Genomic DNA, 17,531 nt, shown 5'->3' on the forward strand with positions numbered 1-17,531 from the left:
CTGCTGGTGGGACTGCAAACTAGTACAACCCTTCTGGAAGGAAGTATGGAGAAACCTCAAAGCACTCAAGCTAGACCTCCCATTTGATCCTGCAATCCCATTACTGGGCATCTACCCAGAAGGAAAGAAATCCTTTTATCATAAGGACACTTGTACTAGACTGTTTATTGCAGCTCAATTTACAATCGCCAAAATGTGGAAACAGCCTAAATGCCCACCAACCCAGGAATGGATTAACAAGCTGTGGTATATGTATACCATGGAATACTATTCAGCCATTAAAAAAAAATGGAGACTTTACATCCTTCGTATTAACCTGGATGGTAGTGGAAGACATTATTCTTAGTAAAGCATTCCAAGAATGGAGAAGCATGAATCCTATGTACTCAATTTTGATATGAGGACAATTAATGACAATTAAGGTTATGGGGGGGAGGAAAAGCAGAAAGAGGGACAGAGGGAGGGGGGTGGGGCCTTGGTGTGTGTCACACTTTATGGGGGCAAGACATGATTGCAAGAGGGACTTTACCTAACAATTGCAATCAGTGTAACCTGGCTTATTGTACCCTCAATGAATCCCCAACAAAAAAAAAAAAAAAAAAAAAAACAAATAAAGAATTCAGGAATGCAGAGGTAGCAAAATAAAAAAAAAAAAAGAATAAAGCTCCTATGAACAATTATATACAGATTTTTGTGTGAACATAAATTTTCCTTTATCTGAGACAAATGTCTAAGAGCAGTGGTTCTCAACCTTCCTAATGCCACAACCTAATACAGTTCCTGTGGGTCACGACCCCAGGTTGAGAACTGCTGTCCAAGAGTGTACTTGCTGGCTTGTATTATTAGTTGTTGCATGTTTACTTTTCTGAGGAATTGACAAACTGCTTTCCAGAGTGGCTATAGCACTTTATATTCCCACCAGCAAGGACAGAACATAATTCTGAATTTACTATGTATCATTAGTATTTTCTTATTACCTTCTGAAGTGTAGACAATCAACAAACGATACATAAACCCTAATTTGTAACAACTTGCCAATTAATACGGAATAAATCATTCTTTCTGTGACTGATACAATAAGTTGAAGATGTAAATACAGTAAATAGAAAAGACAGAGTAGAAGGAAATATTTGTCAAGTATATATTTGATAAAGAATTTACATCTACATATTTAGAAATCTCAAAATTCAGTAAGAAAACAAACACCCCAATTTTTTAAAAACATAAGCAACCATTTTGCAAGCTAAAAAGATTCTGAAGATTGGATGCACAACAAGAATATGTAGGTCACTGTGTAAGCTGAGACAGACTGTGTTATGCTTGACTATTTTACTTCCAAGAAACACAGTCGACAAAGTCCTTTCTGATTCACCCATGCAAGTTTCAACTTGCTCAGCTTATCAGTGTTGCTGAGAGGGCTCCTTTTGTTTCCATCTGTACATTTCTTGATTTTGTATATCTCAAAACTTTCATAATGACCCATGTACACTAACCACTACTGTACTGTACACTAAGAATGTAAATAAGAAAAGATATGAACAGGTTCTTCATCAAGAGTATGTGGCGATGGCACATACACACCCAGAGCGATGCTCCACATCATTTATTCACTTGGGAAAGGCAAATTAAAACTACATTGAGATACCATGAATACCCAACAAAACAACTAAAACTAAAAAGAGTGCCCATAGCAAGTGTGGCAAGGATGTGAAAGAATTAAGACTCATACTGTGTTATGGAAATGTAAAATTATACCACCACGTTGGAAAAAAGCTTGGCAATTTCTTAGGAAGTTATGCATACTCCTACCATAGGATCCAGACATTTCACCCCAAGTATGGAAGATGAGGAGGAGGAGTAAAGGGATAATGATAATAATCATAGTAACATTTACTGAATGTTTACCTGTGTTGGGCACTCTTTTATGTACTTCAAGAAGGAAGAGTATGTCACAAAAAAATCTGTACACAAAACCTTATTGGGAAGATCAAATGCCACTCAAAAGGTAAATGTATAAACAAACTAAGGTATAGCCATGCAACAGAATATTCTTCACCAATAAAAAGGAACAAGCCACTGACACTTAAAATCACTTTTTTTTTTTTTTTTTTTTTTGAGACAGAGCCTCAAGCTGTCTACCCCGGTAGAATGCTGTGGCATCACAGCTCACAGCAACCTCTAACTCCTGAGCTCAAGCAATTCTCCTGCCTCTGCCTCCCAAGTAGCTGGGACTATAGGTGCCTGCCACAACACCCTGCTATTTTTTGGTTGCAGCTATCATTGTTGTTTGGCAGGCCCGGGCTGGATTCAAACCCTTAGCTGCTTTAAGCCACAGGCGCCAAACTTTTTTTTTTTTTTTTTTTGAGACAGAGTCTCACTATGTTGCCCTCAGTAGAGTGCCATTGTGTCACAGCTCACAGCAACCTCAAACTCTTGGGCTCAAGCGATTCTCCTGCCTCCGCTTCCCAAGTAGCTGGGACTACAGGCATCCACCACAATGCCCAGCCGTTTTTTGGTTGCAGCCATTATTGTTGTTTGGCGGACCAGGCTGGATTTGAACCCGCCAGCTCAGCGGTATGTGGCTGGCGCCTTAGCCGCTTGAGCCACAGGCGCTGAGCCATCATTATGTTTTTTAAAAAGGTAAAAATAAATAAGCCAAATGGGAGAAGTCAGACACAAAGAGTTCAGTCTGTGTGACTCTATTTAAATAAAATTCCAGAAAATGAAATTTAATCTATAGTCACAGAAAGTGACCAGTAGATACAGAAAAGAAAGAGGGGGAACCTAATCATGGGACCTCTTTTATTCCACTATTTCCCAAATCTCCAAGTGCCTAAGACTCCAATACTGATTGTTTCAGATTTCTAACACCTGTTCTTGATCTAAACCTAACCAGCTCCCTGATCAATCAGGAACCTTAAAACCTACCTGGTACATCTGGATCTGAACTGGTCTATCTCAAACCTGAATGGCATTCTCAAATTTTCAACACTGCTTTACTCTCAGGGAAGGGAAGAAGGAAGGGAAGGGTGGGGAGAGGAGGGGAAGGAATGGATAAGAGGGGAGAGGGAAGAGAGGAAGGGAAGAGTGGAAAGGAAGGGTAGAAGGGAAGGGAAGGGAAGGGAAGGGAAGGGGAAAGGGAAGGGAAGAAAAGGGAGAGAGGAGGGAGAAGGGAGAGGAAGAGGAGGGGAAAGGAGAGGAGAGAGGGGAGGAAAAGAGAGGGGAGAGGAGGGGAAGGGAGGGGAGAGGGGAAAAAAAGAAAAACAGATCTTAGTGACCAAGTATGGGAGATGAGGGAAAAAAAGGATAATGACGATAATCACAGTAACATTTACTGAATGCTACCTGTGCTGGGCACTCTTTTAAGTACTTCAAAGTATTAATTCATTTAATCCACACACCAACCCTATGAGATAGATATTTTTTTCTCATTTTACAGATGAAGAAACCAAAGCAGAGGAGTTAAAAAACTTGCTCAAGATGGTTACCATCTGGACTATCACAAAGATGTTTAAGTGGCCAAGCCAAGATGTAAGCCAGGCAGTAAAACTCTAGAACCCACTCTTAACCAGTGTAAGAGATCTTTACATATTTGAAGAAAGAAGGAAGTCTATGGAATAACAAAAACAACAAGCCTGAAAACAGGAAGAACAGTTATAGAATCATATACTCCAGTAAGATTACAGTAAAGGATAAAAGTTTTGAAAACAAGATAAAGATCAAATGAGGTAAATACATGTTTTATAAAGAAACGTAGATTTCATGGTTTGTCCTTTGTGAAGCTGAAGGCTTAAACATCTGCTTGAAGTAAAGACAAAGTGGTTTTAGACAGTCTTAAACAGGTGGTGGCTTGCAGAGAACACACTGCAGAGCACTGTGCACTATCCCTTTTAACCTCCATCTTGAAAGTAACAACATAATAACCAAAGAAAAGAAATGTGAATACTTTCCTTTATGCTGGCCTAGATACATGGTAATGAGGAAAGCCAGACTAATAACCATCAAATCTCATTTCAGATGACCTTTTCCTACCCCTTTTCTTCCTAATAGAATATATGATTCTACGTGAATCTGGAAACAAAGTTTTATCAAGGGATAATTCATAATAAAGGAGGTTTCACTAAAAGAACAGATAAAGTTTTTCTTTTGGGCATAAGAAATTTGACATCAAGGAAAAGCAGAGAGAAGGAAGGAGGGAGAGGGGTGGGACCTTGGTGCGTGCCACACCTTCTGGGGGCAAGACATGATTGCAAGAGGGACATGCAATCAGTGTAACCTGGCTTATTGTACCCTCAATGAATCACCAACAATAAAAAAAAAGAAGAAATTTGACATCTACAGATATTCAAATATGCATTTTAAAAGTATGTCCTACTCAGTGTTTTAAAAGTGCAGATGGTTATTAGCAATGTCATCTTGCTAACAGCCAAGTATCTGATATTTTTATATTCAGTAAGAAGTTTCTTGAGTGATGCGTACTTTATATGTCAGCTATACTCAGTTCCTTAAGTCTTTAATGCAAAAGGCCATCCCTGCTAGTTTTTCCAAGTCACTCTGGTTCCAAACATAACTTCTCATGAAGGCAAATACAAAATTGTATTTTAACATCTGTACTTTTTCATTAGACTAAAAACATGCCTCTAAAAAACTAATCATTTTTTTTTTTAAACAGGGAATGCTTTTGCTTCTCTCTTTATTGCTACACAGCAGACCCTTTACATCAGCAAATCCAGCTCCTGACATACCAGAATCTGTTTTCCCCCACAGAGCTGCAATCAAATGAGGATGCAAGGCCATTGTCTGTGATCATTCACTGGTGACAGTTTCCCACTTGCAGTGCGGGTATAATTTAAATTCCTACCTCAGGAAAATTACCCATTACTACATGACGTGGATTTCACTTGTTCATTCGAAGACCTTCAAAGTCATAAGTGAGTAGTATAAGCCATCAACGCCAAAATTCCACCACACATTCTATGTAAGGCTTTTGATCTAAGAAGATACAAGGAATAATAAAGGAATACCTGACTAGAATTCAAGAAATCAGGCTCCAATAGTGCTAGTCCTACTTACCAGCAGCAAAAATGAAAAATAAAGGACTAGATGAGATCTCCAATAATAAGAAAAGTCTGTAAGGTCTAAAGTCAGGTAAGAACTAAAAAGCTAAAAACTAAATTATAAAATTCCTATGAACAGACGAAATCAACTTCATCAACAAATGGCCCTAAATAATTTGCAGAAACAATGGCTTCTATATTTCATCTCTCAATTTTATTTTGCTGTACCTAGTCTTTTATTATTTTCTTTTATAGGCACTGCTCAATGGCCCTCAAGATTTTTGCTTTGATTAAAAAATAATAATTATGTCCCAAAAAAGTCCCAGTTAGTCAGAATATTTTATTTTTACAAAATATAACCTCACAATATATGAATTAAAGTTACTGAAATAAAAAGAAAATTAACCAGGACTTTGCACATCTGTATTTTTTTTTACTGTTAGGATATAGAGGATTTGAGATTTGACATGAATAGAGACAACAATGTTTGGATTGTTGGAAGTTGTACCTTCCTAGGAAATAACTTAAATAACTACATAATTTATGAAAATTCATTGTCTCATGAATATTACAATGTAAGTGCCACAGGTATGTCTGACCACATAAAAACTGGCCTTTTACATATACACAGATTTTAGCCTTTACATTTTTTAAACTAAGTTTGATATTAAAAATAATACATGTGCACAGTAAAAAAGCTGAACAATAAAGAGTATACAATAAAAAGTGAAAGTATCCTACTAGTTAACTACTAACAAATCAAAGTCTGTTTTAAATGAGGGCTTCAATAATTTCATCTTGCTAATAACCAAGTATCTGATATTTTTATGTCCAATAAGAAGTTTCTTCCCCCTCCCTCCCCCCCCGCCCCCCCAAGACAGAGCCTCATGCTGTTCTGTTGCCTTGGGTAGAGTGCTGTGGCATCATAGCACACAGCAACCTCCAACTCCTGGGCTCAAGCGATTTTCCTGCCGCTGCCTCCCGGCTATTTTTTGGTTTCAGCCGTCATTGTTGTTTGGTGGGTCCAGGCTGGATTCAAACCCGCCAGCTCAGGTGTATGTGGCTGATGCCTTAGCCACTTGAGCCACAGGCGCTGAGCCCAATAACAAGTTTCTTAAGTAATGCATACTTTGTACAGCTCCATACTAAGGGTTCCTGAGATATTCCCATAGTGCAAGACAAACAAGAAGACTGTCAATCAAGGTATCTGGAATTTACGATAGGAAGGCTTTTGGAAAGCCTAACATATGAGATCATTTCAATATATATCCCTGGCCAACATACTGTATCCTGCAACTATATACACACACATACACACACTCTGTTGCTCTGAGCCCTGAGTAGAGTGCCGTGGATCATAGCTGACAAGAACCTCAAACTCTTGAGCTCAAGCAATCCACTTGCCTCAGTCTCCCAAGTAGCTGAGACTACAGGCACCTGGCATAACACCCGACTAATTTTTCTATTTTTAGTAGAGACAGGGTCTGGCCTTTGCTCAGGCTGGTCTCAAACTCTTGAGCTCAAGCAATCCACTGGCCTCAGCCTCCTAGAGTTTTAGGATTATAAGCATGAACCGCTGCACCCAGCCCACAAAGTATTTTTAATCAAATACCTTGTGTACCTGTCTGTGTGTCATATAGTTTAGAATTCATTAAGATAGATCAATAGGGTGGCGCCTATGGCTCAAAGGAGGTGGTGGATTCAAACCCAGCCCTGACAAAAAAAAACTACAAAAAAAAGACAGATCAACAGTCAGTCAGTAGTCTGTATATATGTCAATATTTATACTTGGCCAGGTGTGGTGGTTCATGCCTGTAAACCCAGCATTTCAGGAGGCTATGGTAGGAGGGTCACTTGAGTCTAGGAGTTCCAAGACCAGCTATGGCAACATAGCAAGACTTAATCTCTACAAAAACATCTAAAAATCAGCCAAATGTGGTATCACCTCTAGTCCCAGCTACTCAGGAGGCTGAGGTGGGAACATTGCTTAAGTCCAAGAGTTTGAGGCTAGAGTTGAGCTATGATCGTAGCATTGCACTCTAGCATAGAACAACAGAGCTGTAATCTGTCTCCTTAAAAAAACAAAAAATTATTCTTTAATGACATTTATTCCATTTGATCTACCTCAATATAATAATGAGCAATATGTTTAAATAATTTTTAAAATATGCTATTTTCACAGCGCCTAATTGGCTACAACTATATCTAGATTCCAAGTTTAAGGAATCCATGACATAATTTATGCTTATATAGGAAAAATCTAAGAATACCAAAATGCTAGAAAGAACTTATAAAACTTAATTGTGTTTTCAATAAACTTGATTTCAAATAAAAAACTCTTAAAATAAGTTTTCTAATTGCTGTACAAGTGTGTTCTTATAGAGACTCTTTCATGTTGCATAACAATCAAATACTTATTGCATTTCTACCTCAACAAAAAAAAGAGGTAATTCTGGAATAGAAAATAATTACTTCTGGAAACCATAACAAAAAATTTGACTGTTTAAAGTTTTCATAAGTTAATAAAATAAAAAGTGCCTATAAATGCACAAACATAACTACAAAGTCACTTTATGGCAGAAACATACACCAAAGCCAATAGCCATCTTTAACTCTTAGGTAACTTGGAAATTAAATGTAACTTAGCCAAAAAGATTTCATTTCTCAGGTCACTGCCAATAATTTTAATTTAAAATTACCAGAAGGAAACAAGTCTGGCTACTTTTACATGAACACTAGCCTTAACTTAGATCATACGTTGATTCAATTCAGCTCCCACATTTAGAACAAGTTTTAACTAGGAAGGTAGCATGGGCACATATGTACACATGTATCTTTATGTACATAAAGATATACAACTATTAGGTACCCATAATTTAAAATAAAAAAATTTTAAATCCTCTCTGATAACTTCCCATTATAGGTATTGTCCTATTTTGCTAGAAAATTTCTCAAAAATCTATCTATACTTACTGTCTTCATTTCCCTCATTTCCTGAACTCATTCCAATAATGTTTTCCTTCTCACCACTCCACAGAAATTTTTCTTATTGAGGTCACCAATGATGTCCAGACTGCCAAATCCAATTATCAACTCTCAGTCCTCAATGTATTTGACTTATTGGCAGCATTTGACAGTTAGTCACTTTCTCCTCCCTGACACATTTTTCAGCCTTCGACCTCCCAAACACATCACTTACACTTGATTTTCCTCCTTCTTCACTTGTCCTCCTTTAGTGCCACCTCTGCAAATCTCATCTTTATTCTGATTTCTTTTTTTTTTTTTATTTGAGACAGCGTCTCAAGCTGTTGCCCTTGGTAGAGTGCTGTGGCATCACAGCTCACAGCAACCTCCAACTCTTGGGCTCAAGCAGAAATCTTCTTAACCTCAGTTTTTCCATTTTTAGTAGAGACAGAGGGTCTCACTTTTTGCTCAGGTTGTTCTCAAACTCTTGAGCTCAGGCAATCCACCCACCTTGGCATCCTATTGTTTTTGTTTTCCAGAAGAGTCTCACTTTGTGCCACCCCACCACCCCAGTAGAGTGCTGTGGCATCATAGCTCACCATTTCTCAGACTCCTGGGCTTAAGTGATTCTCTTGTCTCAACCTCCCAAATAGCTGGGACTACAGGCACCTGCCACAACACCCAGCTATTTTTAGAGGTGAGGTCTCACTCTAGCTCAGAGTATCAGCTCATCTCGGCCTACCAGAGTGCTGGGATTACAGACATGAGCCACCATGCCCAGCCTATTCTGACTTCTTAAAAGGTGGCCTACCCAAGGGCTTACCCCTGGAAACTATGTTTATTTTATTACCTAGGCAACCATTCTCTATTTATACTTTAAGCCTGATATCTAGTTAGATAGGTATATAGATAGATTGACAGATTGATAGATATACATATACCAATAAAGGCCAAATTTCTATCTCAAGTCTAGTGTCTCTGCCTCTTGCCTGATGCCAAATTCATATATCCATCCAGCTGCCCATGTGAAATCTCCATTTGGATGCCTACAAGGCATCTCAACATGAACAAGATGAAAACCAAACCCTAGATTCTGCATAAACACTTCAAAATCTACTCCGCATTTTATTTGTCTTCCCCTTATCAGTATAAAGGTATTTCCATCCTTCCAATTTCACAGGCCAACACTTAAAAGGAATCATCCTTGACTTTTCTTCTCTCTCTCTCTTATTGGTTCAACCTTTGAAATATGTCCAGAACACACTGCTTCTCATCACCTCAACCTCAAGCCCCAGTCCAAACTAGTATACCATCTCTTTTCTGAAATATCGTACAATAATGATAAGCCTACTAACCTGGACCTCCCCGTTTCCACAAAATATAATGCCCATACAGCAACAAGAGTAATCTTCTTCAAACCTCACATTATATCCCTCTACTGGTTAAAATCTGTCATGACTTACCCCACCACCCAGAGTAAAAATCAAAGTTCTTAGGACAGCCTACACGTGCCTCTGCCACATCCCTCATCTACTCCTCTTCTCCTTGTCTATGTCATTCCAGGTGCACTGGCCTCCTCACTTTTCCTAAAACACCAAGCCAGCGGTTCTCAACCTGTGGGTCGCGACCCACAGGAACTGTATTAAAGGGTCGGGGCATTAGGAAGGTTGAGAACCACTGCACTAAGCCTACTCCTGCCAGAAACCTGCGTATCTGCACAGCCTCCTCTCCCATATCTTTTAGACTCAAATGCTACTTTACCAGGAAATCCCTTTTTTACTATCCTGTATAAAACAGCTACTCCCTACCCATACTATTGTCAGTCCTCTATCTTTATTTTTCTTCTTAGCATCCATTAGCACCTGACATAGAATATAATCATTTAACTGTTTACTGCCTAACTTCTTTAAGTACTAAAATGCAAGTACCGTAAGAATAATGATTTTGATTTATTCAAAAAGCAGCACTAAGAAAAGCATCCAGTCTTTACCTGGTATATATTTGCTGAATGACTAAATAAATCACATCAAGTCATTTTACTACAAGTTTTATAAAGATCGGCTCATTTAAGTTTAAACACAACTACATCCAAGTGTGGGGGGATGAGAGGCGAAGAGGGAAAAGAAGGGGGTTTGGTAAGCTCCCACCTAATAGGCACAATGTAAGGGTATATAGCACACCTCCCGGGTGAAGGGCTCAACTACAACTTGGACTCTACCTAACAAATGTAAACATAATTGCACTCTTACATCAATCTGAAATTTTAAAAAAAAGATTGGCTCATTTAATCTTTTTATTAAAAACTTTCAGGGGGAGGCACCTGTGGCTCAGTGGATAGGGTGATAGCCCTTTATACCACAGGTGGCGGGTTTGAACCTGGCCCTGGCCAGCCAAAAAACAGCAGTGACAATTGCAACATAAAAGCTGAGCGTTGTGGCAGACGCCTGTAGTCCCAGCTACTCAGCAGGCTGAGGCAAGAGAATCGCGTAAGCCCAAGAGTTGGAGGTTGCTGTGAGCTGTGACACCACAGCATTCTACTGAGGGTGACAAAGTGAAACTCTGTCTAAAAAAAAAAAAAAAAAAACTAAGGGGGTACAATATTACTGGTATTTCATCTTTACCAACGATGAAATGACAAGAGAAAAAATAATTTGCATGTTACCTGGCTTCTAAGTGGTAAAGTCAGATCCTTCATCTTCTAAATGAGACCAAACAGTATCATGCAAATGAGATATTTAACAAAATACTTGGTGCATAAAATACTTATCTGCCAAACATTAAGCTCTTTATATTTATTTATTTAATTTTCATATTGATTACCTAAGAAGTGGTTATTATCATCACTATTTATGATCAGATTGTCAACCTTAGCACCAAAATAGTCACATGAAAGAAACTGCAAGAGAAATGACACAGACTCTTCTCATAAAATTGTTAACATGCCTGTAACACAATACGTTTGGAAGGTTAGCACTGGAAAACAAATCAAAATTAACTGAATTCGTATCATTCAGAGACACATATCATTAACTGCATACATGCTAGCTTGTAGTTCTAAAAAACAATCTCTAACATTCAAAGACAAAATAAGCACAGATTTTTCTCAATTAAAAAAAAAATCACCTGGGCGGCGCCTGTGGCTCAGTGAGTAGGGCACCAGTCCCATATGCCGGAGGTGGCAGGTTCAACCCAGCCCCGGCCAAAAACCACAAAAAAAAAAAATTACCCTCCCCAAATGTTGCTACTCCATAATGTACCACATCATGCTTTATATACCTTTTCCTTGTAAGTTACAAATTATCTTAATTATGCCAAGTTTATCTGATGTAAACAACTCTCTTCTTTTTTTTTGCAGTTTTTGGTCAGGGCTGGGTTTGAAGCCGTCGCCTCCGGCATATGGGGCCAGCGCCCTACCTCTTTGAGCCACAGGCACTGCCCTGACAACCCTCTTCTTTTTTTTTCTTTTTTTTTTTTTTTTTTGGCCAGGGCTGGGTTTGAACCCACCACCTCCAGCATACGGGGCTGGCGCCCCACCCTTTGAGCCACAGGCATTGCCCCAACAACCCTCTTCTTAAAAGGTCAGTTTTATTATCAAAAATAAACTTGGAAATTACTGCATATGAAGAAATAAAGTAGTCAATTCCTTAATCCTTGAGTTAGTGAAAACCCACAAGAATTATGAAAATTAGTGAATGCAAATTCTTCAGCTCAATATAGCATTTAGTTTTTAATTTCTGGTTCTCACTTTTTAGTAATAACAAACATATAAAAGATTTTAGGTAAAGACTCTTGAAACTTACGGTGCAATAATAGCTCTAGCAGGCCTTTTGGTAGACTGTACTTGCGAAAGCCAACCTTCTAGCTGTGCATTCAGCTGCGGTCCTATAAAAAGGCAAAGAGTGAAATTAGAATCAGCAAAGCAACGTAACACAGATAACCAACCATACATGACACAAAGCAATCACTGAACCTATTAAAATAGCTTAATTGATAGTAGATTGTAAGTTTGGATGTTAATCTTAGAACCTACCAACTGGAAGGAAGGGCTCTAGCAAGCCATAGAAGGCTGAGCACTAATTAAACAAAATTTACTTTTCTCCATTTATTTATTTACAACCATTTTCATTCAAGAGCAACAATGTGATTTATAATTTGAGGGAGTATTTAAACAAAATAAAATAGAAAGCAGAAGATATGAAGTATATTAAGAGGAAATAACTGAGTCAATGTATTTCAGAGCACCAGAACCTGCTTCAATCACTGAAATGAATCCATAGAGGTAATCACTCCCACAACCAGCGATCTTTTCTTTCATCCCACATCAGCCCCCAATTCCCATAATCAAATCGATAAGCAGTACCTCAAAATTTTCAATTTCAAGCACTCAATTCAAACTTATCTTTCCAGTTCACTCCTAGAAATGAATTCCAACAGTTTTTTCCACTGTCATTAGCTTCTCTCTTTCATCACTTCTTACCCAGCCTGAGACTCAAAAATCATCGTTATGGACTCAGCGCCTGTAGCACAGTGTTTATGGTGCCGGCCATATGCACCGAGGCTGGTGGGTTCGAAGCCGGCCCGGGCCAGCTAAACAACAATGACGACTGCAACAACAACAACAAAAAAAAATAGCCAGGCATTGTGGCGGGCACCTGTAGTCCCAGCTACTGGGGAGGCTGAGGCAAGAGAATCGCTTAAGCCCAAGAGTTGGCGGTTGCTGTGAGCTATGAAGCCAAGGCACTCTACTGAAAGCAACACAGTGAGACTCTGTCTCCAAAAAAAAAAAAAAAAATCATCACTATAATCACTCTTTTCCCTATGTCTCACTCCTCTACTCCTCTCTCCCTCCATCATAGTCAAAACATAGTTTAAAATCACAGTTTAAAATTTTTCCACTTAACTCAGTACTGACTACCAAAATAAGACAGAGAATAAAGAAGAGAAATACAATGATAAGAACTTTAAAATTAAAACCATATGCCAGACACTGTGGCTTGTGCCTATAACCCTAGCACTCTGGGAGGCCAAAGTGGGTAAATTGCTTAAGCTCCTGAGTTCAAGACCAACTTAAGCAAGAACCAGAACCAGCATCTACTAAAAACAGAAAAACTAGCCAAGTGTCATGGCACACACAGGCCTGTAGTTCCAGGTAATCATGAGGCAGAGGCAAGAGAATCGCGTGAGCCCAAGAGTTTGAGGTTGCACCAGGGCACTCCACCTAGGGCAATTGAGAGACTCTTATCTCAATCAATCAATCAATAAGTAAATAAATAGCATAAATTTCAGTAGACCCCTAGCAATGCTCAGAAATCCTATCGCATTAACCTAGTAAATTTGCTCTCCCATCTTCAATACAGAAAATCGCCGCATAACTTCCCTTTTTACTACAAGCTTCAAATACCTTCCCCTCATCCTCTTCTTACTTCCAGGAGATAAACAATGCTTTTCATTTTGTCAAGGAAAAACAAACAGAAGTAGAGTGGTCAACCATCTTGGTATACCTGGGACTTCCCTAGTTTTAGCACTGAAAGTCTGGCATCCTGGGAAAGCTTTCAGTCCCAAGTAAATCTAGATGTTAATCACCCTACATTCGGAAAAAGAACTACCTTATCGTCCCACAATTTATTGTGCTTTCTCTCCTGTTTCTACAAATCGTCCTTGCTCTAATCAAAAGCCAAACACACTATTTCTGCACTGGATCCCAGTATTTTTTCCTTACTCAAAGTTTCTGCTCCCACAACTGTGATCAACCTGTACCAACCTGTCCCTTTTTACATGATCACCACCATTAGCATGGTAATATGCAATACCAACACTGATTGATACCCTTTCAAGAACTTCCTCATGACTCTGGTCCCCTTTACAACAAATTTTCTTGAAGAGGTATCCTCATTTCACCCCCCCTCCATTACAACCATTCTCTTGTTTTCTTTTTAATATCAATTCTCCCTTTTACAGCTTTTAATTGTTAAATATTTAAACATTACAAAAGAATTTAGATAATAATATAAGAAACATCCATGTGCCCACTGTCTAAATAAATTAAATCTTAACATATTGCCTTATTTACTTATTTACATAGTGAGATTCCGTCTCAAAAAATAAAAAATAAAAAGAAATAAAAGAAGACCAGAGTAGTGGCTCACACCTATAACCCTAACACTCTGGGAGGTGGAGGCAGGAGGATTACTTGAGGTCAGGAGTTTGAGACTAGCCAGAACAAGAGCAAGACTCCCCTCTCCACAAAAAAAAAATAGAAAAATTAACTGGGCATGACAGCGTGCACCTGTAGTCCCAGCTACCAGGGAGGAAGATCGCTTCAGCCCAGGAGTTTGAGGTTGTAGTGAGCTATGATGATGCCACTGCACTCTAGCCTGGGCACAGTACAAGACTCTGTCTCAGAAAAACTAAAGGAAAAACCCCCTGCTCATCCCTTTATATCTACCCCTCCTTAGAGGTAACCACTTTATGGTTTTGGTGTTTATCATTCTGTTACACTTTTACTGTATATGTATTCTTAAATAATGTGGTCCTGCTCTGCATATTTTTAAATATCATCTAAATATATATATCCTGCACCTTGCTTTAGCAAATCCACAGTTTTTAAAAATTATTCACAGCCAAGCACGGTGGCTCATGCCTGTAATGCGAGCACACTGGGAGGCCGATGGGGGATTGCTCAAGATCAGTTCAAGATCAGCCTAACAAGAGCAAGACCTAGTCTCCAAAAATTAGCTGGGCATTGCAGCAGGTGCCTGGAGTCCCAGCTACTCAGGAGGCTGAAACAAGAGGATCACTTGAGCCCAAAGTTGGAGGTTGCTGTGAGCTATGATACCATGGCATTCTACTGAGGGCAACATAATGAGACTCTGTTTCAAAAAAACAAATAAATATTAAAAATGAAAATTATTCACATTGATATATGTAGCTCTAGGGCATTCATTTTCAATACTATATTGTATTCTCAAGATAACTACTGTATTTACAGTCTTAATAAGACAAATGCTAAAAATGAATTAAAACATTTTTAGAATACTATATAATATTTTACTTTATGAATGTAACAAAATTTATTCATTGTCCTACTCACAGGTATTTTGGGTGTTTCCAATGTTTCACTGTTAATATACTCAAGTATGTTATGAACATGGGTTAAGAGTTTTCCTGGGATTTATGCAGAAGTAAAAGTATTGGATACTAGGGATATGTATCTTCAACTCTACTACAACATTGCTAAATTGAACAGTAAATCAATTTATCATCGGTAAATAAATAAAAATAAAAATTAAGATGCTTAGGCTCGGCGCCTGTAGCTCAGCAGCTAGGGCACCAGTCACATACACCAGAGCTGGTAGGTTCGAACCCAGCCTGGGCCTGCCAAACAACAATGACATCTACAACCCAAAAAATAGCTGGGCATTGTGGTGGGTGCCCGTAGTCCCAGCTACTTGGGAGGCTGAGGCAAAAGAATCACTTAAAACACATCCCCCTTTTTAAGAGCATTTTCTTTAGTAAATTTTTAAATTCTTTCTTAGTAGTCATCTCTTTCGAATGTGTTTAAGGGAGTGACACCCCATCTCAGTTTCTGTGGGAGAAATGAACACGATCTTTGGTAGACCACCTACTTCAAAGTTGCAAACTTGGAACTTTGCGACTTGTCATGAAAGTATGAGTTTATTTTTCCTCTGGATAAAGCCAATTGTGTCATACAAAAAGTCAACCCAATTACCAAGTAAATTTATGATAAGTTATGTGTGACAAATGATGCTATCAAATCCTCTTAAGAGCTATTTATTCTTTACCTTGAGAACATACATGTAATGGGTTATAACTGCATGGCTATTTACAAGGGTGAGCCTTCTTTTGGTCCTTGCGATTTTTAGCAGATTACCTGTGATACACAACACATTCTGCCTTAATACTTATTCTAATTTTTAAAACAAAAAAAACTGTTTCCTTTTTTTTTTTGACAGATACTCTTTGTTCTATTGCCTATACAATCACAGTTCACTACAGCCTTGAACTCCTGCCTTGGCTGCCTGAGAAGCTCAGACTATATATATATGTAAATGCCACCACATCCAGCTAATTTTTCCTTAAATTTTCTTAAATTTTTTTTTTTTTTAAAGACAGAGTCTCACTCTCTCACTCTGGGTAGAGTACCATGGCATCATAGCTCACAGCAACCTCAAACTCTTGGGCTCAAGAAGCCCTCTTGCCTCAGCCTCCAAGGTACTGGGACTAAAGGTGTGGACCACTACACCCAGCTAGTTATTTTTGATTTTTAGTAGAGACAGGGTCTCGCTCTTGCTTAGGCTGCTCTCAAACTTTTAAGCTCAAGCAATCTACCTGCCTCAGCCTCCCAAAGTGCTAGTAGCATTACAGGCATTAAGCCACGGAGCCCACACTAATTTTCCTATTTTTTGTAGAAATAAGGTCTCATTATGTCACGCAGGCTTGAACTTCAGACCTCAAGTAAACCTTCTGTCTGGGACTTCCAGAGTGCTGGGATTACAGGTGTTGACCCACCACACCTAGCTTGCCCCTTTACCTTTGAAGAGATGGTCTCTGGGGAAACAGGAGACTTAAGAGTTTAATTATCTTTCTCCAAACACAGCAATAGTTAAGTTTCCCTTCCCTACATCCCTGCTAGTATTTGATAATGTAAGAAACCTTTTTGCCAATTTGATAAATATGCAATAATATTCCTTGAGTTTTTCTAAAATTTGTATTTCATTAATACCCATTTTGAGTAAGCATCTATTAATTTGTAACTCCTATACATAAGACTCTACATATAAACAAGTTTAAAATGGACAGCTATCTGCAAATTACCAAAGTATAAAAAAGTCTTATGCAGTTGATCTTAAAAATTTAAGAACAGGCTCAGTACCCGCAGCACAGTGGTTACAGCGCTGACCACATGAACCAAAGCTGGTGGATTCCAACCTGACCCAGGCCAGCTAAACGACGACAACTGCAACAAAAAATACCCAGGCGTTGTGGTGGGTGCCTATAGTCACAGCTACTTGGGAGGCTGAGGCAAGAGAATCGCTTAAGCCCAAGAGTTTGAGGTTGCTGTGAGCTGTGACACGCCACGGCACTCTACCAAGGGCAACACAGTGAGACTCTGTCTCAAAAAAAAAAAAAACATTAAGAACAGTTACCAAAATAACTTATACAAAATAATCTCATTATTAACTCAAGGAAAAATAGTTCCTATTCTCAGACTAAATCAAATTTGTGGACTAATGAATTTCATAGTAACTTAAAATAAGTACAGTCACGCACATTATTACATTTCAGTTAGCAATGAACCACAAATCCAACAGTGTTCCCATAAGATTATAAAACCATATTTGTACTGTATCTTTTCTATGTTTAGGTACATTTAGATAGACAAATACCACTGTGTTACAATTACTTACAGTATTCAGTACAGTAACATGTTGTACTGGCTCATAGCCTAAAAGCAATAGGCCAAATACCATATAGCCTAGGTTTATGCTA

General features: G+C 38.6%; 1 protein-coding gene across 1 annotated transcript in view; it reads right to left on the reverse strand.

Moving 5' to 3' along the window:
* Positions 1-17,531, reverse strand: part of MEMO1 (mediator of cell motility 1) — a 144,819-nt gene that overhangs the window by 65,257 nt on the left and 62,031 nt on the right. Inside the window, 1 exon segment of the mRNA XM_053588048.1 lies at positions 11,822-11,903. Coding sequence (XP_053444023.1) covers positions 11,822-11,903 — 82 coding nt within the window.

This window comes from Nycticebus coucang, chromosome 4, assembly GCF_027406575.1.
Source record: "Nycticebus coucang isolate mNycCou1 chromosome 4, mNycCou1.pri, whole genome shotgun sequence".
Taxonomy (NCBI): domain Eukaryota; kingdom Metazoa; phylum Chordata; class Mammalia; order Primates; family Lorisidae; genus Nycticebus; species Nycticebus coucang.